We start from the raw sequence: 24064 nt of genomic DNA on the forward strand, positions 1-24064 counted from the left end.
GAGCAGGAGAATCAAAGTTTCGGCGAAAGTCCTTCATCAGGAATGTGAGGTGGAAGAGGGCTGAGAGATAAATAAGAGGGGGCTGGGGCTGAGGCTGGAGGTCAGGTAGATGGGAATTTAATAGGTCGAAAAAGGTGGGGTTGATGGTGACAGGTCGGAGCAGAGGGTGGAGTGGATAGGTGGGAAGGAAGATGGACAGATAAGGCAGGTCATGAGTGAAGTGTCAAGTTGGAGGGTTGGATCTGGGATAAGGTTGGGGGGAGGGGAGATGAGGAAACTGGTGAAATTCACATTGATCCAGGGTGGTTGGAGGGCACAAAGTATTAAGAAGAGGCGTACTTTCTCCATGCGTCAGGAGGTTAGGATTTGGTGTTGGAGGAAGCCCAGGACTTGCATGTCCTTGGCAGAGTGGGAGGGGGAGTTGAAGTGATCGGCCACAGGGTGGTGGGGTTGTTTGATTCTAAGGTAGACATTCTCTGAAACGTTCCGTAAGTTGGCGTCCTGTCTCCCCATTTTAGTGGCGACCCCATCGGGAGCAAAGGAAATAGTAGATGAGATGTTTGGATGTGCAGGAAAATTTCTGCCAAATGTGGAAGGATCATTTGTGGCCTTGGATGGAGGGGAGGGAGGAGGTGTGGGCATAGGTTTTGCACCTCTTATGGCGGCAAGGGAAGGTGTAGGGAATGGAGGGTTGGTCGGTCAGGGGCATGGACCTAACCAGGGAGTTGCGGAGGGAATGGACTCTGCGGTACATAGAGAGGGGTGGGGAGGGAGATATAGCTCTGGTGGTGGAGTCTGACTGTAGGTGCCAGAAGTGGTGGAGGATGTAACATTGTATCCGGAGATTGGTGGGGTGGAAGGTGAGGGCCATGGAGTTTCTATCCTTGTTGCTCCACCCTCCACTCTGACCTATCACCTTCACCCCCACCCTCACCTACCTATCACATTCTGAGCTACCTCCCCCACAGCCCCACCCCCCTCCCATTTATCTCTCAGTCCTGTTGGGCCCCCCACCCCCCAACATTCCTGATGAAGGGCGTATGCCCGGAGCGTTGATTCTTGGATGCTGCCTGACTTGCTGTGCTTTTCTAGCGCCACACTTTTTGACTGTGATCTCCAGCATCTGCAGTGCTCACGGCTCTGTTATCTAATACTTCTGCAATGCCAAATGACACTCAAATTGAAAACAAATTTCCAGCAATTTAATTAATGCAGCTAACTGATGCAGATCGTCACTCTTTGGGGTTATTCTAATCTGCCATGTTGGGGTTGACATCCCACGTGCTAGGATCTCAGAGAATCATTGAATAAATGATGTGTTACAGTACAGAAGGAGGCCATTCAGCCCGCTGCCTCCATGGAAGCTCTTTGCATAAACAACCCAACAAGTCCCACTCACCCACCCTTTCCCCATAGACCAAATCATACACCTTTGCATTAAATTCCAACAGCCACATTCCTGCTCATTTCACCAGCCCTGTTCATATCCTCTGAAGTCTGTCAAACACTATCCCCTCACTGATAACTGAAATTTTGTTTTGAAACTAAAGAACTGGCACATCCAAATTTAGGTCACGAATATGTATCAAGAAAAGTTGTGAATATAATGTTGACTCCTAAGGAATCTCAGTCTAAACTTTCTCGAGTTTGCAAAATAAATCTTCACCACTACTGTCGACTCTCTGTCATTTGGCCAGTTTTGGACACATACTGTGAATATCCCTTTTATTCTATGGACCTCAAATTTGCTTGAACTATGGCATGTTATTAAATGTCTTTTTGCGTCAATAAACATCACATTAACTACAATACCTTCAACAGCCTTCCGCTGTTACCAGACTACAAGTTGACTTGCTTGAATACCTACTATATTTGATTAATTAATTCACACTTGTTAAAGTGATGGTTCATTCTGACTTGGGTGCTCATTTCCAAAAACATTCCCAATTCGCTGTTGGAATGACTACCCTGTCGTGTATCATTACAGCTGGCTGTAGCTTCCATAATTCTCTAGATCTCTGGCATCATCTCTGAATCTGAGGAGGATTGGCTGATGCTGGTGGCTCCACAATTTACACCCTCACATCCCTCAGCATCCTTGCAATCTCGGTGACTCAAATATCAACCAAACCAAGAGCCAGCCCATCTCATGCCTTCACTTGAACTCCTTTTAGCCCAGTCTGTGGGTTGGATTGTGCCTGGGGCCTGGAGTCACTTAGGTTAAAAACAATGACTTCAGATGCTGGAAACCAGATTCTGGATTAGTGGTGCTGGAAAAGCACAGCAGTTCAGGCAGCATCCGAGGAGCAGTACCTGGACCGGCACCCTTAGGGCAAGAACTGGCTAAAGTTCTCGGGAGGTTCTCTTAGGCCCTTGATGTGGTCTCCTCTACATTGGGGAGACAGGATGCAAACTCACGGAGCATTTCAGGGAACATCTCTGGGACACACGCACCCAACAGCCCCACCGTCCTGTGGCTGATCACTTCAATTCCCCCTCTCAGTCCACCAACGACATGCAAGTCCTGGGCCTCCTCCACCACCAAATCCTAACCTCCTGACACCTGGAAGAAGAACGCCTCATTTTCCGCTTTGGGACCCTTTAACTACACAGCATTAATGTCAACTTCACTAGTTTTCAAATCTCTCCTCCCCCACCTTATCTCAGATCCACCATTCCAACTCACCACCGCCCTCATGACTTGTCCTACCTGTCCATCTTCCTTCCCATCTATCTGTTCCATCCTCCCCACCGATCTATTACCATCATCCCCCACCTGCATCTATCTATCGCCTTCCCAGCTACCTTCCCTCCAGCGCCACCCCCTGCTCCTTATCCCCCCTACATTCCTGGTGAAGGGTTTATGCCAGAAACATCGATTCTTCTGCTCCTCTGATGCTGTCCTTTTCCAGTGCCTTGGTTTTTGACTCTTAAGTCTGGTGATAGCTGGCTAGTAGGTTCTAAGGGGAGGAATAAGACGGGGTTGGGGAATCAACAAAATAGAGCAGAGGGAGATGTAGGGTTGGAATGATCTTGAGGTTGAGGCCTCCAATATGCAACCCCCTCCTGCAATGTTATGTCTGATGACAGGTATGTGGAAATGAGCAAAGCTGGGCTCTTACCATCAGGCACAGGTAAAATCTCACGGGTGGCCGGAGGGGTTGCACAAATGGGACCGGATTGAATGAGAATTCCATGCACCCCTTCTACCCACACAGCTTCAGACCCAGTGCAACCAATCCATGGAATCGAGGTACATCAGTCTGAGAGCCACACAGGGGCCCGCTCACTCATCAAATTGGACTTTTTCTCCAAGTCGGTCAGGGTGAAGTAGGCCACGGTCCGTCCTGGGCGAGTCAGCTCAAAGTCAACACTGGTTAGCAGGAGACTCGGCTGTGCTGGGGAAACGAGGGAAGCTCATTCTAGGACTTGGAGTGCTGGGATACAGAGGGAACAATCATTGTTAATGGAGGTCGGGGTGGGGTGGGGGGGACACAGCATAGAAGGAAGGGAGACATTGGAGGAGATGGATCTCTGCAGGAAATGGTGGGTCATTGACAGTCACTCGCCAGGGGTCATTTGCTAGGGACGGTGTGGCACCGTGGTTGCCATGGCTAAGCTGTAAGCCTGAGACACAAGGGTTCATGTTGGGAGATGGAAATCGCCGAAGATCCTCAGACAGCTCCATCCAAATTCACTACCACTTCCATCCCGAAGGACACTGGCAGCATGGGAACACCATCATCTGCAAACCTCTGTCCAAATCACTCACCATCCCGACTCAGCAACATATCACCGTTCCTTCAGTGTCACTGGGTCAGAATCCTGGAATTCCTTCCTTCAGAGCATTGTGGGTCAACCTACTGCACAGGGATTGAGGCTGTTTAAGAAGCCAGATCACTTCCACCTTCTCAAGGGCAACTAGGGATGAGCAATAAGTGTTGCACCAGTCAGCAATGCCCATGTCCTTTGAGTGAATAAAAGTGCAGCCCATTCTTCTGTCGGGACCGTGGAACATAGAACATTACAGCACAATACAGGCCCTTCGGCCCTCGGTGTTGCACCGACCTATGAAACCAGTCTGAAACCTATCTATCCTACATGATTCCATTATCATCCATATATTTATCCAATGACCATTTAAAGGCCCTTAAAGTTGGGGAGTCTACTACTGATGCAGGCAGGGCGTTCCCCACCCTTACTATTCTCTGAGCGGTCTGAAGATGAATTTCCAATGTTTGGATTGGTCTGACGTGACCTTGCACTTTACAGTGGACAAGGAGTGCCACACAGTCCTGACATGCTCCACTCTACAGGGAGATGGTGGATGTGATGGAGGTTGAAGAGCTGGGAGAGTGGCAGCAGTGTTCTGAGCAGCAAGATAAGAACATTGAGCAGGAAGGGCATCTATTCAACACGGTCCTGCGGCACAGTGCCAGGTGCTATTAGCAAGAGAGCACATTTCTGATGGCCGGTTCTGATAGATGGGAGCTGGGTGCAGTGATCATTCACTGATTGTAAATTTATTACTGCTTACATAGGCAAACAGGTCCCTGTGTGTTCTTAGAGGCAACCACAGCGTCTATTTGCTTGGTTGGTTCTTTTGCTGAATAAAGGTGAATCTTTTGAATGATTTGAAGGCTTTGGAGTATGTGATGGCTTCACATTGAACAAGAAGATGTTTGGTTACACTGAGCACTGGGGGAAGAGTAACATTCCCTCACTCCTCTAAGATAGGATGGCGCTGAGGACAGGTAAACTGTGTGACCTGGTCCTTAAATAATGATAGATTTACTAATATGTGGCTGAACGTGTAATGAAACATTAGTCATGGCACTTGAAATGTTCTCCTCCCTCCCACTGCCCGCACAACAAAGGGCACCCTCTGGTGCACAGCTGGGCTCGAGAAGTGGCATCCAGTGCCAGTAGTGGCCAGGACTCCCACCTCTGGAGAGAGGGAAGGCAGAACGAGTAGGCAACATCGAGGCACGGGTAAGAGATGGGTTTTTGCAACATAGTGTGTGAAATCCCACCAGGGCTCAGAGCAAAACCCTCCCTGAAACCCAGCACACCTTAGCCAACTTCTGGTAAAATTAGCCCAAAGTGTTCAATTCAGACCCAGTATTTCCAGTTAGGCAATGTTTCCCCAGCAAGCCATAAGGAAACAATTGAGGTCATACGATAGTGTTAGTGATTGTAAATGATGCTTGCATTGACATCACCATCAATTCAATTTATTGGGTGAATGGACCATAACCAATCAAATGAGACTGAACCCCAAATGTGCAACACAATTGTGTACCATGTGCAACTCACAGAGTACGTTATAGCGGAGATGATGGCTTGGAGGTGTTATCGCTGGACTGTTAATCCAGGAACTCAGGTAATGTTCTGGGGACCCAGGTTTGAATCCTACCACAGCAGATGGTGGAATTTAAATTCAAGAAAAAATCTGGAATTAAGTGTCTAATGATGGAGTCTAATTTGTTGGTTGTTGGAAAACCCCATCTGGTTCACGAAAGACCTTTAAGGAGGGCAATCTGCCATTTTTACCTGATCTGGCCGACATGTGATTCTAGACCCACAGCAATACAGTTGACTCTTAACTGCCCTCTGAGCAACAAGGGAAGGGCAATAATTGTTGGCCTTGCCAGCGATACCCTCAAATTGGGAATGAATTTAAAAGAAAATCCTCTTGTCAACTTTGAAGACGCTGACATTGCACAACAAGCATGTGTGTAAATTAGGAAGCTACTTTCAAAGTGATGTCAAATGGGGTTACTAGCATATGAAAGCCTTAAGGGAGTAACTGAAAGTTTTCACATGCCATCCCTTCTGGAGTAACTCAGTGAATGTCAAGCCGACCCATTCACAGTGTTTACGAATTACAGAACAGCCATTGCTGAATACCCAGCTCCTGTTTTGAAAGCTGCACTTACCAATGAACATGGGAATAAGCCTGAAGGCATTCAGTTATGAGCAGCTGCATTGATTCTGGGTAACATGTATCAAAGATACTTGAACTCAGTGTGAAAGGGTTCCCATTGCTAAAGGTGGAGGAAACTCAGTCTGGACATGGCTAGAAGCACCTCAATTTGTTTGCTTCCCCTGGACTGCTTTGGAGTTCAGTGCATTATAGACACAATATTCAATGCTTCCAGGATCCACTGCTCCTGAAGTCTCCACCTTATATTGTCAAGTGGTAGAGGGAGTACAATTACAACACTTAAGGGGCATTTGGACAAATACATAGACAGGGGATGTTTAGAGGGATATGGGCCAAATGCAGGCAAATGGGACAGGTTCTGTTTTGGAAACTTAGTCAGCATGGTCGAGTGGGGCCAAAGGGCCTGTTTCATGACTCTGTGACTGTGTAACTCTATAGCTCGCTTAAAATTTCACCACTTTTATCCTCAGGGATATTTATTGGACATCCTACTGGTAAGAATGTAGAATTTGCCTCAACAGAACGAGGTAGCTGGAAATCAAAAAAGGACTAGCATTTATATGGCACCGTTCAAAACCACCACCAGCGCTCACAAAACACTTTATAGCTAATGCATCAGTTTTGAACTTTTAGCCACTGTTTTAAATGTTGGAAATACGGCAGTCAATTTGCATGCAGCTCGCACTCTCAAACGTGTAATAGTGACCAAAAATATCAATTTTTGTGACATTGATTGATGAATATGATCACTAATATATTGAGGATAATCTCCCTTTTTCACATGAGAGTCCAAGTACGAGTTGGGGCCTTGCTGTACCATCTCATATGGAGATAGTATCTGTGTTTCAGGTTGTGGGGTGGCTCTTGAATCGAGGGGCCTGTGAGTTTGAGGGAAGACAACTGTCAACTGAGCCATGGCTGAAAGAAAAAAGAGGTGCAAATATACCCAAGGAAAAACAAGATGGATGAAAGGAATGGAAGATATCAATAGGTGTAATGGAAGGAAGGTCGGGTGGAGTAGCAACAGTGGCATAAAGCAATTGGGCCATTTGTGACTCTTCTTCAGAATTGACCAATTGCAGATACATAGAACATAGAACAATACAGCACAGAACAGGCCCTTCGGCCCATGATGTTGTGCCGAACATCTATCTTAGATTAAGCACCCATCCATGTACCTATCCAATTGCCGCTTAAAGGTCGCCAATGATTCTGACTCTACCACTCCCACGGGCAGCGCATTCCATGCCCCCTCCACTCTCTGGGTAAAGAACCCACCCCTGACATCTCCCCTATACCTTCCACCCTTCACCTTAAATTTATGTCCCCTTGTAACACTCTGTTGTACCCGGGGAAAAAGTTTCTGACTGTCTACTCTATATATTCCTCTGATCATCTTATAAACCTCTATCAAGTCACCCCTCATCCTTCGCCGTTCCAACGAGAAAAGGCCGAGAACTCTCAACCTATCCTCGTACGACCTATTCTCCATTCCAGGCAAGATCCTGGTAAATCTTCTCTGCACCCTCTCCAAAGCTTCCACATCTTTCCTAAAGTGAGGCGACCAGAACTGTACACAGTACTCCAAATGTGGCCTAACCAAAATCCTGTACAGCTGCAACATCACTTCACGACTCTTGAATTCAATCCCTCTGCTAATGAACGCTAGTACACCATAGGCCTTCTGACAAGCTCTATCCACCTGAGTGGCAACTTTCAAAGATCTATGTACATAGACCCCAAGATCCCTCTGTTCCTCCACCTGACTAAGAACCCTACCGTTAACCCTGTATTCCGCATTCTTATTTGTTCTTCCAAAATGGACAACCTCACACTTGGCAGGGTTGAACTCCATCTGCCACTCCTCAGCCCAGCTCTGCATCATATCTAAGTCCCTTTGCAGCCGACAACAGCCCTCCTCACTGTCCACAACTCCACCAATCTTCGTATCATCTGCAAATTTACTGACCCACCCTTCGACTCCCTCATCCAAGTCATTAATAAAAATTACAAACAGCAGAGGACCCAGAACTGATCCCTGCGGAACTCCACTTGTAACTCTCTGACTTCGACCGGTTAGCCAGTTTTCTATCCAGTTGGCCAAATTTCCCTCTATTCCATGCCTCCTGACTTTCCGCATAAGACTACCATGGGGAACCTTATTAAATGCCTTACTAAAATCCATAAACACTACATCCACTGCTCTACCCTCATCCACATGCTTGGTCACCTCCTCAAAGAATTCAATAAGACTTGTAAGGCAAGACCTACCCTTCACAAATCCGTGCTGGCTGTCCCTAATCAAGCTGTGTCTTTCCAGATACTCATAAATCCTATCCCTCAGTACCCTTTCCATTACTTTGCCTACCACAGCAGTAAGACTAACTGGCCTGTAATTCCCGGGGTTATCCCTATTCCCTTTTTTGAACAGGGGCACAACATTCGCTACTCTCCAGTCCCCTGGTACCACCCCCGTTGACAGTGAAGACGAAAAGATCATTGCCAACAGTACTGCAATTTCCTCTCTTGCTTCCCACATAATCCTAGGATATATCCCGTCAGGCCGGGGGACTTGTCTATCCTCAAGTTGTTCAAAATGTCCAACACATCTTCCTTCCTAACAAGTATCTCTTCTAGCTTACCAGTCCGTTTCACACTCTCCTCTTCAACAATATGGTCCCTCTCGTTCGCAAATACTGAAGAAAAGTACTCATTCAAGACCTCTCCTATCTCTTCCAACTCAATACACAATCTCCCACTACTGTCCTTGATCGGACCTACCCTCGTTCTCGTCATTCTCATGTTTCTCACATACACATAAAATGCCTTGGGGTTATCCTTGATCCTATCCGCCAAGGATTTTTCATGCCCTCTCTTAGCTCTCCTAATCCCTTTCTTCAGGTCCCTTCTGGCTATCCTGTACCCCTCCACTGCTCTGTCTGAACCCTGTTTCCTCAACCTTATGTAAGCCTCCTTCTTCCTCTTTACTAGACATTCAACCTCCCTCGTCAACCAAGGCTCCCTCACACGACCATTTCTTTCCTGCCTGATAGGTACATACATATCAAGGACACGTCGTATCTGTTCCTTGAAAAAGTTCCACATTTCCACCACATCCCTCCCTGACAGCCTATGCTCTCAACTTATGCTCCTCAAATCCTGTCTTACAGCATCGTAATTTCCCTTCCCCCAACTGTAAAATCTACCCTGTTGTGCGCACCTATCTCTCTCCATAACCAAGGTGAAAGTCACAGAATTGTGGTCACCATCACCAAAATATTCACCCACTAACAAGCCCATCACTTGTCCCGGTTCATTACCGAGTACCAAATCCAATATGGCCTCCCCTCTGGTTGGACAATCTACATACTGAGTTAGAAAAGCTTCCTGGACACCCTGCACAAACACCGCCCCATCCAATCTACTTGATCTAAAGAGCTTCCAATCAATATTTGGGAAGTTGAAGTCGCCCATGACTACGACCCTGTGGCTTCTGCACCTTTCCAAAATCTGTTTCCCAATCTGTTTCTCCACATCTCTGCTGCTATTGGGGGGCCTATAGTAAACACCCAACAAGGTGACTGCACCTTTCCTATTTCTGACTTCAGCCCATACTACCTCTAAAGGCAGATCCCCCTCAAACTTCCTTTCTGCAGCCGTTATACCATTTCTAATTAGCAATGCCACCCCCCCTCCTTTTTTACCACCCTCCCTAATCTTACTGAAACATCTGTAACCAGGAACCTCCAACAACCATTCCTGTCCCTCATCTATTCACATTTCCGTGATGGCCACAACATCGTAGTGCCAGGTACCGATCCACGCCTTAAGTCCACCCACCTTATTTCTGATACTCCTTGCGTTGAAGTATACGCACTTGAGCCCATCTCTGTGTCCGCAAGTATTCCCTGTCAGTGCTACTTTGTCCACAGCCTCCCTACATTCTTGGACATCCTGACAAACAGCTAAGTTACTTGCTGGACTACAAGTCCAGATCCCATCCCCCTGCCAAATTACTACCCACCAGGATATTGGTGCCCTTCTGGTTCAGGTGCAACCCGTCCTGTTTGTACAGGTCCTACCTTCCCCAGAATGCAGTCCAATTGTCCAAATACCTGAAGCCCTCCCTCCTACACCATCCTTGCAGCCACGTGTTCAACTGCACTCTCTCCCTATTCCTTGCCTCACTGTCATGTGGCACCAGCAACAACCCAGAGATGACAACTCTGTCTGTCCTACCTTTTAGCTTCCAGCCTAACTCCCTGAGCTCTTGAATGACCTCCCCACCCCTCTTCCTACCTATGTCGTTGGTGCCAATGTGTACCACGACTTCTGGCTGCACACCCTCCCCCTTAAGGATTCTGAAGACACGGTCCGAGACGTCTCGGACCCTGGCACCCGGGAGGCAACAAACCATCCGAGAGTCTCGCCCATGTCCACAGAACCGCCTGTCCGTCCCTCTAACTAGAGAGTCTCCTATAACTAGCGCTCTCCTCCTCTCCCCCTTTCCCTTCTGAGTCTCAGAGCCAGACCTCACGCCACAGACCCCGTCACTGCAGCTTCCCCCTGCAAGGCTGTCCCCCCCAACAGTTTCCAAAGCTGTATACTTATTGTTTAGGGGAATGACCAACAATACCTGGCAGGATGAATTTACTTTGTCGAAGGGGTGAGTGGAGGAAGAACCAAGGTGGAGGGCTGTGTAAAATAGATAGTTTAAACAGCACAGACATCATGAACGAAAGGTCAAGGTAGGCAAAGGGGGGAAGAGAAGCATTGTGGGGAATGGGGGAGAGTGGTGGAGTCCTCATTTGCTGAGGAAGAGAGGGGAAATGATTGTAGGAAAGAAACAAGACTTCAGAGAGAATACAAATGGCATGGTGAACAGCTTTATCTAAAGGTTCAGAAAAGCACAGGGCAAACAATAAAAGCAGCACCAAAATGGGGCACAAAGTTTCCGCACTGAAGTTTTCAAATGCAATGTGGAACCCTGCAAAGTGTCAAATTGGAAATTGAGGTGCTGTTCCTCAAGCCTGCAGTGGGCTGGGGACAGTGAGGTGTGTATGAAAGCAAGGTAAAGGGGTACAATAGCTAGGGATTGCGAACTTGGGTTCATACCTCTAGACTGGGTGGAGGAATTTCACAATGCCGTCACCAGTCTGTGCTTGGTCCTCCCCAGCATCAAGGAGACCACGCTGTGAGCAGCGAATACAACATATTGAAAGGAGATACTAAGAAACTGCAGCTTTTCCTGGAAGGAATGCTTGGGGCCTTGGACAGAGAGGAGGGAGGAGGTGAAAGGGCAGGAGTTACGTCTTCTGTGATTGTATAGGAATGGGAAAATCTGAAAGAGAAACAGACCCAGGGTGTTGCAAAGAGAACGAACCCTCTGGAACGCTGGCTGGGCAGCAGAGGGGTAGGTACATTATGTGGTGGCATTGTAATAGAGGTGTTAGAAATGGTGGAAGATGATTCTATGATAATAAAGTCTAGTGGCATGGAAAGTGAGGACAAGAGCTACACCACCATTGCTCTGGGAGGGAGGAGAGAAGTTAAATACATCAGATACTGTTGAGGACCCAGTCAACTACTTGGTGGATGGGAGAGAATCCCTAGAAAGACTTGGCAGAAGTGCTATCGTGGAAGGTGTCATCTTCAGAGCAGATGTGACTGAGAGGAAGAAATTTGGAGAATGGAATCGAGTCCTTGCAGAAAGAAGGGGTGAGGAAGTGTAGGCAAGATAGTTGGTGGGCCATTAGGAATAGTAGTGGACAGTCTATTGCTGAAAATGGAGACAGAGAAGTCAAGGAAAGCAAAGAAATGTGCCCAAAATAGACCATTTGAAGTCTAGGGAGGGGTGGGAATTGGAAGAGAAGTTAATGAGTTTTTCTAGTTCCAAACAAGAGTGGGACAAGGCAACAATATAGTTATTGATGCAACATGGGAGGCAATGGCCTAGTGGTATTATCTCTAGATTATTAATCCAGAAATATTCTGGGGTCCATGGACAAATACTGCCATGGTAGCTGATGGAATTTGAAATCAATAAAGAATCTGGAATTAAGGATCTAATGAGGAGCATGAAACCATTGCTGATTGTCAAAAAATAACCGTCTGGTTCACTAACCTACTCTAGAGAAGGAAACCGATGTCCTTACTTGGTCTGGCCTACATGTGGCTCCAGAGCCATAGCAATGTGGTTGACTCTTAACAGACTTCTGGGCAATTGGGGATAGGTGATGAATGGTCACCTAGCCAGTGATGCTCTCAGCCTGGGAATGAATAAAAACAATAGAAAAATATCTTGAGGAGAGGTCCTGAGCAAAACTGGAGTAAGGGATGTTCCACCTATCCCACACAAAAAAAGTACCCACTGCAACCAGCTTTTATTTGGAGCAAATGGACAATCTAAAGGAGAAACTGTGCAGTCAGAACCGAGCAGTAGGGGATGGTGGTGTTTGGCCTCTGTTTGGGTTTCTGTTCAAGAAAGACGCAGAGAGCATTCAAATTGTCTTACTGGGTGATGGAGACTTAGAGGATTGACATTTGAGGTGAAGAAGAGGTGATTGGAGTAAGGAAATTGAAAACTGTTGAAATGGTATAGGGTATCAGGAGAAATTAGCATCGCTTCAGTGTGGGAGCAGGCCATTCAGTCCACTGACTCTCCAAAGAGAATCCTAACCAGACTCAGCCGCCAACCATATCCCTGTAATTCTCCAATCCCTGGGCACTATGGGTAATTTCCCATGTCTAATCCACCTAATCTGCAGTCCTTTGGACTGTGGGAGGAAACCCATGGGAGAACATGCAAACACCACACAGACAGTCCAAGACTGGAATTGAACCCAGGTCCCTGACGCTGTGAGGCAGCAATGCTAACTCCAACCCATTTATACAGAGGAGAAATAATAGAGTCAAGATAGGAAGAAATAAGCTGTGTGAGTTAGGAACAAGCTAAATATTGGGTCTACCAATATTTAGCTTGTTCCCTGGATGCTGCCTGAACTGCTGTGCTTTTCCAGCACCACTCTAATCTAGAATCTACCAAGACAGTTCTGTTTGTGGATTTTGATGAGGAGACAGAAGTGAGATGCTTGGGGTTGGAGGGATTATGAGGTGGGAAGATCTCCGGGTGGGGGGGGTGGAGAGGAAGTCAATGAATGTCTTGCAAACAGCAGCTTGAAGTTCTGTCCAATAAGAGGTAGTGGCTGAGAGTTGGTGCTCAGCCTCTGCAAGGTAGGGGTTGGTATACCAACAGATGCCAACAGAGCTGTCCTAATCAGGAGGTTTGATCACAAAGTCATGGTGCAGCCCAAGAGAACAGAGTGCAACAAGCTCAAAGGATGACAGGTCAGAGAGATTGAGGAAAGCAGATAAATGAAGCCAGAGGGAGGGAGTCAAGAAAAACTATGAGAGAGGAGGTCACCCCTCCAACATTGTGAACATGGAATTGGGAGGTAGTGGAAGAGGAGCTGAAAGCTGAGGTTGAGAATTATTGAGGTGGGGACATAAGGGGATGAAACATCAGGGAGGAGAGTGATTTAAATACATGGGAAGAGTTGGGGTCCGACGAACGGATGGGAGTCAGAGAGATGCAGCTTGGAAGAAAGATTGGCAGTAACCATGATTCTTTAACAACTGAGAGGAAGAGAAAATGAGTTTTGTCAATACATCAGAAAGAGAGAGAGAGAGATTTCAAACAAAACTGTTTGTTAAAATAACATTCATTCTCCCTCTGGCCAAATGCTTTGTTTCTTTGCAACAACCTTTCTCACTTTCCTCTCCTACTGTTCCACGACATCTTTGTCATTCAATCTTTCTTGTCTTGTACCTAACCCAGCCTTTAGCCTTTGGTTCTTCCTTTAACCCCCTTTGTCAACAACATCAAATCAATCACACTTCTATCTCCCTTCAAGTGCGGAGGAACAGTCATCTTCAACTCAAAATGTTGGCTCTATTTCTTTCTCCACAAAAGCTGCCAAGTCTGCTGAGTATTTCCAGTGCTTTATGATCATTCACTGGTATCTCCTTGATGGCATTCTTCAGTATTAACCCTTTCAGAACCATTGACAACAGTTATCACAATGGTTATGCTGCAGGTACTAGTGATTGAATAAGATTAAATGCCCATCCTGTCCAACATTCTGCCTTCCTCTCAGTAAGAAAATGAATGGCAGACAATCAATCCTTTCCCGGGACAGAAGGAGATCAAAGTTAGAAAGAAATTGGAGGGCAAGAGGAAGGGTGATGGATTCAGGGAGTGAGGAAAACGCCAATGGAAAATGGCTAATTGATAGGAGAAATTTTAGTATTTAGATGTTAAGATAAGTGTTAATCGTTAACCCAAACTGATTTAAATTAAGTTAATTTAATAAAATTTAATGATGTATTGTCACTTGTACTCTGGGCAACAGGGTGAAACACAGTGAAAAAATTTAACTGTGGCCGCAATCTGGTGTCATTCTTCAAGAATTAAAAGATATACCTGAAATAAAGTCCAACTTCCCTCCATCGCCTTCATTGTAAGTCCTGGGCCCTGAACTAGCTGACCTACAATACCTATGCCAGATCTACCAAAGTTGGAATCACCGATGTTCAGGCACCAATTCTTTGCCACTGGACCCACCTCGCCGACGGGCTGCTGATGCCACGTACTGAACTGGACCCCCACTCACTCTGCAACTAAGAGCCTCACCTCGCAGACAAACAGGAGACCCTACCACACAACCAAGAGCTGCCGCCACCACCTCGCCAATACCTGAAGTCCCTGTTCTGGGCCTGAGCGTAACCAGGAGTCCCTGACTTCGCGACCTGGCCAATACCTGGAGTCCCTGGTCCGGGCCTTAGCATAACCAGGAGTCCCTGACTTCGCCACCTGGCCAAGCCGCTGTCTCGCCAAGAGTCCCCTCCGGCTGCTCCCCTCCTCAATGTCACCCCCTCCATCTCTGCCGACAGGAAGAAGGCAAAGAGAAAGATGTAGGAAGAATACAAAAGGGTTAAGAAAAGAAGGGGGAAGCAGCTGCCTGGAGTGGATGGGTCCAGGAGCCCGAACATTACCTACCTTGCTGGACCCACCAGGATAGGATAAAGCACTTGGGGTTGGAGTGGGGCTAAGATGATAGTTAAGTTCCATTGTACTAATGAATGGAATATGCCATCAGTGATGATTGCTGATGTGAGACAGTTAGACCCAGACTGAGCTAGCAGAATGTTCTCTGCTACCTATTTATGTTAATACTTTAAATAGCTAATAAATGTTGCTGTTTTTCAGCTCAAAGACACACTCACCACTTTATCTCCAACCTCAACAGAATTCCACAACATACAAGTATAGGAGCTAACACTGACACACATTTTAAACTCTACAGTGTTTGTTAGACAGCATTGAATCATTCTTTTTAACTCAGTGACTGCAAATATTCTGGAACTGAACCCAAGATGCCTTCAGGACTGAATGAAAGCGAAGTGCTCCTTTATTCCTTGTGTGTGAAAAATGACAAGGAATGGTAATTGGTGAGTACTGCGGCTGCTACAGAGTTAAGTTCTGTAACTTGAAGTAGGTGTGGAAAGAGAAGCAGCCCTGTTGTTGTCTGGCAGAGCTGAGGCGGGAACCTGAGCATCAGCCTGACAGAAGGTCAGATATTTACACAGGGAAAAGCTACAAGAGGCAGAGAGAGAGAGAGAGAGAGAGAGAGAGGCAGAGAGAAACCTTTACATGTTCAGTGAAAGGAGATGCGAGTCAGAAAAGGCCAGAACAGCCCTGTCACCTGACGCTAAGAGATCAGGCAATTATCAGCGGGACTTGCCATCACCTAAGAAAGAAGGCTGATTCTCAAAGCAAGGTTTCATTGTTAGTATAATGATGAGGAAAGTGTTCACTTGCCTGGACTGAGTTTGCAACCAGAGTGTCTTTCTAAAGCTCTTCTTTCAGACAGTGGCCAATCAGGTGTCTCTGATATTTTATCTAAAACACAGCCAGACCAGGCCCATGGATAGTGAGTGAGGCACAACTGACCGTGCTTGCTCGGGATTAGGAACCTTCCAAGAAAGGTCCTTGGAAGATAATTGCATTCTTCCTTTCTCGAGTTCATTCAAGGATTATTAATAACAGCATGTAGAGAAAAACATCTGCATGGGAGGCTTCAATCGAAAGTGAATATTCTGTCTAAGAATCTGCAGAAGCCCAGAGCAAACCCAAACCAAACCCTCCAATTCAGAAGCGGTGAGACAAATCAAATCTGTACATTGGAAGCAAGAGAATATTGAAATTTGCGACATTTTATTGATGCTTATATTTGACAATAACATACACGGAGACAGATGGCAGCCTCACTCGCAGTACTCCTGACTGTGACATTGTGGGTCGATTTTGTGCTGTTTAAGCTGGTGCAGACTGACCGGAGTGTTGTGAAAACCATGGGGAGAAAAGCTTTACCAGTGGAAGAGGATTTGGACCGCATAATAAATGTGCCTGACAGTCAACAGGTAAGTGAACCGGCAGGTAAGCAAGTCAGTGGGTGCACCAGCACAAGTAGGGAGATGGTGCAAGTGAGTCAGTGCAAGGTGGGTGAGTGAGTGTGTGAGTGGGTGAGGGACAGAGAGTGTGTGCAAGTGAATCAATGCAAATTGGCAAGTGTGTAAGTAGTCAAGCATGCTACGTGTGTGTGTAAGGGAGTCATTGCAAGGTGTGATCAGGCAAACACTCTGTGGAAAAAGCATGCAAGTCCCGACGTTCTGAATCAGGAGCAGTTCTACCTTCCAGCCTTTTTAAGAGATTTGGATTTTCTTTTTGGAATCTTAATGGCTTAAGAGAATTGTATTCCCAAGGATTGAGTTACAGTCTACAGTGTAATTGAAGTATTCAGATTGTTTATAGGTGCAATAACAGACACCCAGGGAGTTAAGTTACAACTGGAAATGAACAAGGAGTGTGTATGGTTTATATATAGACTAATGGATATCGAGAATGAGGGACAGGGTGGAATCGAATTGAGGGCTTCAGATGGTTTACATATAAAATAACCAGAGAGTCTGGCAATGAGTTACAGGATGGAATTTAATCAAGGGGTTCCTATGGTTTATGTATAAAATAACAGACACCAAGGGAGTCAGTTTGAAGGAATCTAATCAAATGTTTCATATGGTTTGAATGCAGAATAATAGACACCCTTCAAATGAGTGGCAAGTTGGACTTAAATCAAGATGTTTGAATGCTTTGTATGTAGAATAATGGATAACCAGACCAAGGTTATATACAAGAGTTAAATCAATGGGTTCAGGTGGTTCATAAATGGAATAATAGATATCCAGAAATAATGTGCCCACCATTTTTATTCATTATATACTGTGCGGGAGTTTTTTGAAGTGCATGAGTCCTTTAAATTTATGCAGCTACACATAATGCGGCAATATAAAGAGGCCAAGTCGTGCAGGAGTTTGTGAGTTCCTGTGTAGTTGTGTAGGTTAGAAGGAGCATTGTTCAGGACTAAGTTGCAGGCTGGAATATGGTCAAGGAGTCTGAATGGTTTATATATAGAATAATGGATATCCAGAAGTGTGCTACAGCCTGCGTCTAATTGAGGAGTTTGGGTGGTTTATATACAAAATATTGGATACCCAGGGGTGAGTTACAGACTGGAATCTAATTCAGGACTCCAGATGGTTTATGCATAGAATAAGGAAAAATTGGGAATAAGTTCCAAACTGCGACCTAATCAAGGGGTTTGGATGGTATATAGTATATGGAATAATGGATATTCAGGAATGGGTTACAAATTGGATGCTTGTCCAAAGGTTCCTAAGCCATTAATACCTTTCTATTTTCCCTGCAGCCTTTGCGTTTCTTTGCCCCACTCTTTCATTTGTTCATGTTCTCATTTCACTTTCTTTAAATGTGGCTTTCTCCTTTTTCCACAGGCTGTGTTTTACCCTGTAATTGTTTGATTCCTCCTTGGGTTTTCTATCAGCTGCTTTCTTGCTGGCTTGCTTAGTTTGCCTTTTGCTCTGAGTGTCGGGACATGACATGGGGGTCATGACCGGGTGCTGGGGGGAAGCAGGAGGGATGGTGGATGTGGCACTTGGGCGGGAAATAGCATCATGGACGATGGGGAGAGAAGGGAATTTCAAAATCAAGACTGGAGGAAGGTACATCTTCTCAGGAGCTGCCGAAATGAAAATTACTTTGAAACAATGTGGCAGCAGATTGGAAGGGGCAAGGAGATGAGAAGTAACTTACTGCTGCAGTAGAATGTGTTTATTTTGGGTGGGGCACAACAAGAATGAGTGAAAATACAATTTGTGAGGGAGCCAGGTTATAACTAGGTGGAGCATGAAGTCTGTGACCAAAGCCATGGGATGTGTGAAGTCCCATATTGAGCCTGATCCTCTCTAGAGATACAAGACTACTTGCCAACTCTATATACAATATAATGTACACCCAACGGTGCATTACAGGGTCAGGATAAACAACTTGGATGACTTATGTGCTGTACAACTCTATGACTCTACTTAATTAACCATGAAGAGCTTTGAGATTGCCAATGGTTGTGAAAGGTGCTCTGTAAAATCTAGATTCACAATTTGTCTAGCAATGGCCACATTTTATATAGCACCTTGTACAGCCATTGGAAATCTCAAAGCTCTTTGTGGCTCTTTAGACTCACAGAGTTTACAACACAGAAGTCAGCCAATCCCATCATCTCGACTCTATAATGCACTTATGGGTTTACATTCCAATGTTTATTAGTTGACAAATAGTCATAAGAATAGGATACCTGGCAGTGAGTTACAGTCTGGGATCTAATCAGTGGGAAGCAAGAAAGAAACAATGAAGATGAGGAGTCTGAGACATAAAGTCACTGATGTTTGTAAAGTGGTGAGCTGTTTTGTCTAGTAACCTCACGGAAATCTGCGAAAGATCTTAGCCCACGCCTGTCAGAGATGGGATTGTCCAGCCCTGGGCGTTAGTGATAGCTTTGTGTGCCAAGAAAGCTGAGTGATGATGAGCATGATACCAAGCTTTGATTTGATATCACTTGATAGCCACAGCACGCGATACATTCCAGAATATTCAAATGGAAGCCACTGTCTATTTAAAGGGACAGTGCAAAGCTGTGGCACATGATGCATACCTGAAACATCAAAAGACACCACCGTTTATACCAATGGAAGTGCTTTAAGATAGAATGGAAGCTAAGAAGATAGAGGTTAATGAACAAATGAAAAAAGTACAGAAGGAGAGGAGCACTTTCAGGACCAGGCAAAATGTTTCTATTTGAGTGTGAACATATTAGTCTGGAAATCAAAAGCAGTAAAGGAAAATACTGGGAGTGAGGTTGGAGACTGAATGAAAATTTTGCTTCAGAACGCAAAAGCTGAAGGTGCTGGCAGTAAAACTTTCAGGAAAGGTAGAGACGGAATAAAAGGATTAGATTAGATTAGATTAGAGTAGATGCCTTACAGTGTGGAAACAGGCCCTTCGGCCCAACCAGTCCACACCGACCCTCCGAAGAGTAACCCACCCAGACCCATTTCTCTCTGATGAATGTACCTAACACTATGGGCAATTTAACATGGCCAAATCACCTGACCCGCACATCTTTGGACTGTGGGAGGAAACTGGACTTGAGTAATTTTACCAACTGAAAAGATGGATGCAGCTTAAGGAAGGGACGTTCTTATTGGTGCTGATGATCAAGCAGCATTTGACTTGTGTTGAGAAATAATTAGGGAGTTTTGTCTCCATTGGGAGTACTCCATGACACTGAATAGTTGGAAAGGAAATGAGGATAAGATTTGAAGGAAGTAAGATGCTCTTAACAATGACAGACATGTAATCATGGGGGATGTGAATTATCCTAAAGCAAAATATGATTATACAAATGTTGGCCAAATAGAGATGCATAGAATAAATTACTTAGAAATGTTTCCTTCATTATGCTGTAATCCAGTCAAGGAAGGAGATAGCATTGCAAATGCTCTGAGCAGAGGTAGAGCAATAGTTGACTGAAAAATGACTGAATATTGATTTTATGATGACAGAAACCTGATAAGTTTCATATTAAAAAGATACCAAAATGGAATTCAAGGCACTGTAACTGAGCTAACTTTAGTGAATCTAGATTTTATACAGCACCTTTCACAACTACTGGAGGCCTCAAAGCTCCTGAAGGCTAATGAAATAGAGCCATGGAATCACAGACTTGTACAACATGGAAACAGACCCTTCAGTTCAACTCGTCTATGCCGAACAGATATCCGAAACTGATCTAGTCTCATTTGCCAGCATTTGGCCCATATCTGTCTAAACCCTTCCTAGTCACATAACCATCCAGATGTTTTTAAACATTGTAATTGTACCAGCCTCCACCACTTCCTATGAAAGTTCATTCCATCCACACACCACTGCCTGTGTGAAAAAAATGCCCCCCAGGTTCTCTTTAAATCTTTCCCCTCTCACCATAAACCTACACCCTCTAGTTTTGGACGTCCCTAGCCTGGGAAAACGATGTTGGCTGTTCATCCTATCCATGTCGCGTATAATTTTATAATCCTCTGTACTTTTGAAGGACAGTCACGTTCTTAATAATGGAAAGGCGGCAGCCAATTTGCTTAAAACAAACTCCCACAAATGGCAAAGTGAAAAAGACCAGATACTTGTTTCTTTGTGATGTTGACTGAAAGTTATATAGGCCAGGGCACAAGAGATAATTGCCCTGGTGTTCTACACAGTTGTGTCGCAGGTCTTTTTTTTTAATCTCCTCCCACATAGGTGATGGAGCTTTAGTTTAATGTCCAATCTGAAAGATAGCACCTCTAACTTTGCAGAATACCCTCAATACAGTGCTTGAAGGTCAGACTGGACTTTTGTGCTGAAGCCCTGGTGTGGGATTTGAACCCATGACTCAGAAATGTGAGTGCTGCCAACTGATTAACAACAGACTAGCTATAAGAAATGTATAAGATGGGTAAGATGCTTTCTGACTGGAGAGTAAGTAGTTTCATAGGTCAGTTTAGGACTTGGAGAAAACTCATTTTTAGTTGGGTCTTAAAAATGAGCCATGTGATAAATATACTGGGAGAATCAAGAAATATAAAGTCATAGCAGAGAAACAAATGAGAGATCGTAAATATTAATTTAGGCTCATTAAATGTGTGAATTCTTAAATAGACTAAGGATTTTTGAAAGACAGACACTGACTGATAAATTGAATACCAGTTTTCAACAAAGTCACAGACCATGGAGTAAAAAAAGACACGGTGAAGGATGTAAACATGGATTTCCGTAAGTCGTATCATATACACCATGCAAAGAAGTTATTACAAAACTGATACCTGGCTGTGAATATAGTCACATGGATAGGGAGATGGTGAGAGGAGGTGTAGCTCCATTAACTTCTCTCAGTATGCAATAGAATGATCATCACTGAATCCCCCAGTGTTGACATCTTAACCCCACTGTTGACCGAAATGGAAGTGGACTATCCAAATCAACATATTGAATATAGAGGTAATGTACTTCCTGAGAAATGGTTTTATTGAAAGTATTCAACCAACAAGACTGAGACCTGGACTATGATGGAATTTTCAGCTCTTAACATATTGTCTCTACTGTGAAGAATGCATGTGATACAGATAGAGTCATAGAGATGTACAGCACGGAAACAGACCCTTCAGTCCAACTTGTCCATGCCGACCAGATATCCCAACCTAATCTAGTCTCATTTGGCAGCAGTTGACTCATATCCTTCTAAACCCTTCCTAGTCATATAACCATCCAGATGCCTTTTAAATGTTGTAATTTTACTAATATCCACTACTTCCTCTGGCAGCTCATTCCATACATGCACCACCCTCCATGTGAAAACCCCTTAGGTCCCTTTTAAATTTTTCCCCTCTCAACTTAAACATACGCCCTCTAGTTCTGGACCCTCTCACTTCAGGGAAAAGACCTTGCCTATTTCCCCTGTCCATGCGACTCATGATTTTATGAACCTCTATAGGGTCACCCCTCAGCCTCCGACACCCTAGCGAAAACAGTCCCAGCCTATCCAGCCTCTCCCTTATAGTTCAACTCCTCCAACTCTGGCAGTATCCTTGTAAATCTTTTCTGAAGGCCATTATGCCAAGTCAATTGGTGGAGTTCAGGTTTTGTTGAATGTGTGAAACCCACTGATCAGTATAAAATTGAGGTAAGGTGAAGGTAATTCAGCCTATCAAGCCTGTTCATTCCACAGGGCAAAATAGAACATGCTCTCTCATGAATGTTTAAATAATTTTGTGTAAAATTCGATGTACCAGAAGTTCCACTCTCAGGTCAAGTGCAAGACCAGTCTGTTTGAGAATAAAGGTTTCTCAGATGCTCTTCCAGATCAGATGCAACATGGGCTTTGGTGCCGAGTCAATCTCTCTGTACATTCTCCCCATCAAAAACTCCCTGTGTAGATACAGAGGAACATTTCTCTCCACACCACTACCATCGAGTACTCCCAGGACAAGTATAGTATGGGGTTAGAGGAGAGTAAAGCTTCCTCTGTACTCCTGCTAATAACGCTCTTGAGGAAGATATGGCAAGGTTAGATATAGAGCAAAGCTTTCTCTACATAGTCTGATCAAACTCTTAATGACAAGTTAGAGACGCAGTGTTGTTCCCCAAGACAGACTATTCCAGCATCTTCTGATTCAGCATCTACTCACATCTTAGAAAGTAACATAGCTGAAAAAGAAACAAATGCATCAGGCAGTTAGTGTAGGGATTTGAAATTTGTGATGTTGCTCTGATGAAATAAATATTTTTGAACATTCCGCTAATTGAATGTTATTTTTTTGCGAGTCTCCTTTTTGAGCTCTGCTCCCCTTGACACCCTAACTCATGAAGAAGCTGAGGCAGAAGAGCATGAGCCATTCTGCTAACTGCCAGTAGAGGGCACACTTCTTTCTATGCTAGATCATGGAGCAGAAGCTGAACCTCAGCAACCCTCCCTGGAACCCCTTGTGAAAGCTTCTGTTAAAAGCCACACGTACATTCTCTCAGTAATAACACATTCTGATTCATCCAGGCATGTCTGCTGACTCGCTCAACATCGGTATTCTGAACCTTAGCCCTTCACCATAATAACCTCCTATATGTCAATGTTCAGTCCTCCTGTACTCATTCCCATTTCACATGAGGTTTTTAATAAATGCTTTCAAAGGATGTGGACATTTGTGGATTGGCCAACATATCTTGACTATCCAAAAACACATTTGAAACTGGCATGCCGGGGTGGGACAGCCTCGTTTAACTGTTATGGTCAAGGCATAACAACAGAAGGCATTCCAGGTTTAACCTAGTAACAGTGGGGGGGGTAACACAAAAACTAATTTGAAACAGTGATCACTCGAGAATAGCAGTGTGTGCAGGGCTTGAGCTACCCTGATTGTTATGAGTGCTGGTGATAGTGGGGAGCTGTTCCTGTTGAAATTATGAAGTCAGTTTTGGTATACACAATCATCCCAATGAAACGCCAGAGGATTTCTTGATTTTTTTTCATTGCCAACTAAAGCTCCCAGTGACTGACAAGTTAGGTGCAACACCACAGAACAAGCTCTGAGATCAGGATCGATATAAACAAGAAGTCAGGTTTATCAGTAATGTAGAGGATTGTCAATGAGTTAAGATGAAGGAATTTCAAAGTGATTTTAAGGCTATGTTTTGGGATAGCAGCAGTTAATCTGACAGCTTCTACCTTAACCTAAACATTACGCATTAGAACTGAAAACTAATGAAAACTGAGGCTGTCCATTGGATCTAACTATTTTCTTCAAACAAACTCTAATCAGAAGCTCGTTCAATTGCTTCTTGAAATCATCTGTGACATTTCTTTCAATATATTTTATGTCTCACACCCTAGCTGAGAAGTAATTTGACTTGCTCCAAACTTGCAAACAATATTTCTTATGTTTCATACCTCTATTATTGCCAATTGTATCAATCTCAAACAGCTTTGAATACTGTGAAATTATTTTAGAGTGAACTTTATTCAAAATGTACATTTTAAAAGTATCTTAGTATTAAAGTCTGCTACGATTGCAGTCACAGTCCGCAGTACTGACAGAGCAGAACTTCTCACTTCTATTATA

The 24064-nt window shown here is 44.6% G+C and overlaps 1 protein-coding gene across 1 annotated transcript in view; it reads left to right on the forward strand.

The window, feature by feature from the left end:
• Window positions 1–15531: 15531 nt before the first annotated feature.
• Window positions 15532–24064, forward strand: part of LOC132821947 (erythroferrone-like) — an 88902-nt gene continuing 80369 nt past the window's right edge. Inside the window, exon 1 of the mRNA XM_060834962.1 lies at window positions 15532–16429. Coding sequence (XP_060690945.1) covers window positions 16265–16429 — 165 coding nt within the window. The 5' untranslated portion in view covers window positions 15532–16264. The remainder of the gene's footprint in view (window positions 16430–24064) is intronic.

Source organism: Hemiscyllium ocellatum, chromosome 13 (assembly GCF_020745735.1).
Source record: "Hemiscyllium ocellatum isolate sHemOce1 chromosome 13, sHemOce1.pat.X.cur, whole genome shotgun sequence".
Taxonomy (NCBI): domain Eukaryota; kingdom Metazoa; phylum Chordata; class Chondrichthyes; order Orectolobiformes; family Hemiscylliidae; genus Hemiscyllium; species Hemiscyllium ocellatum.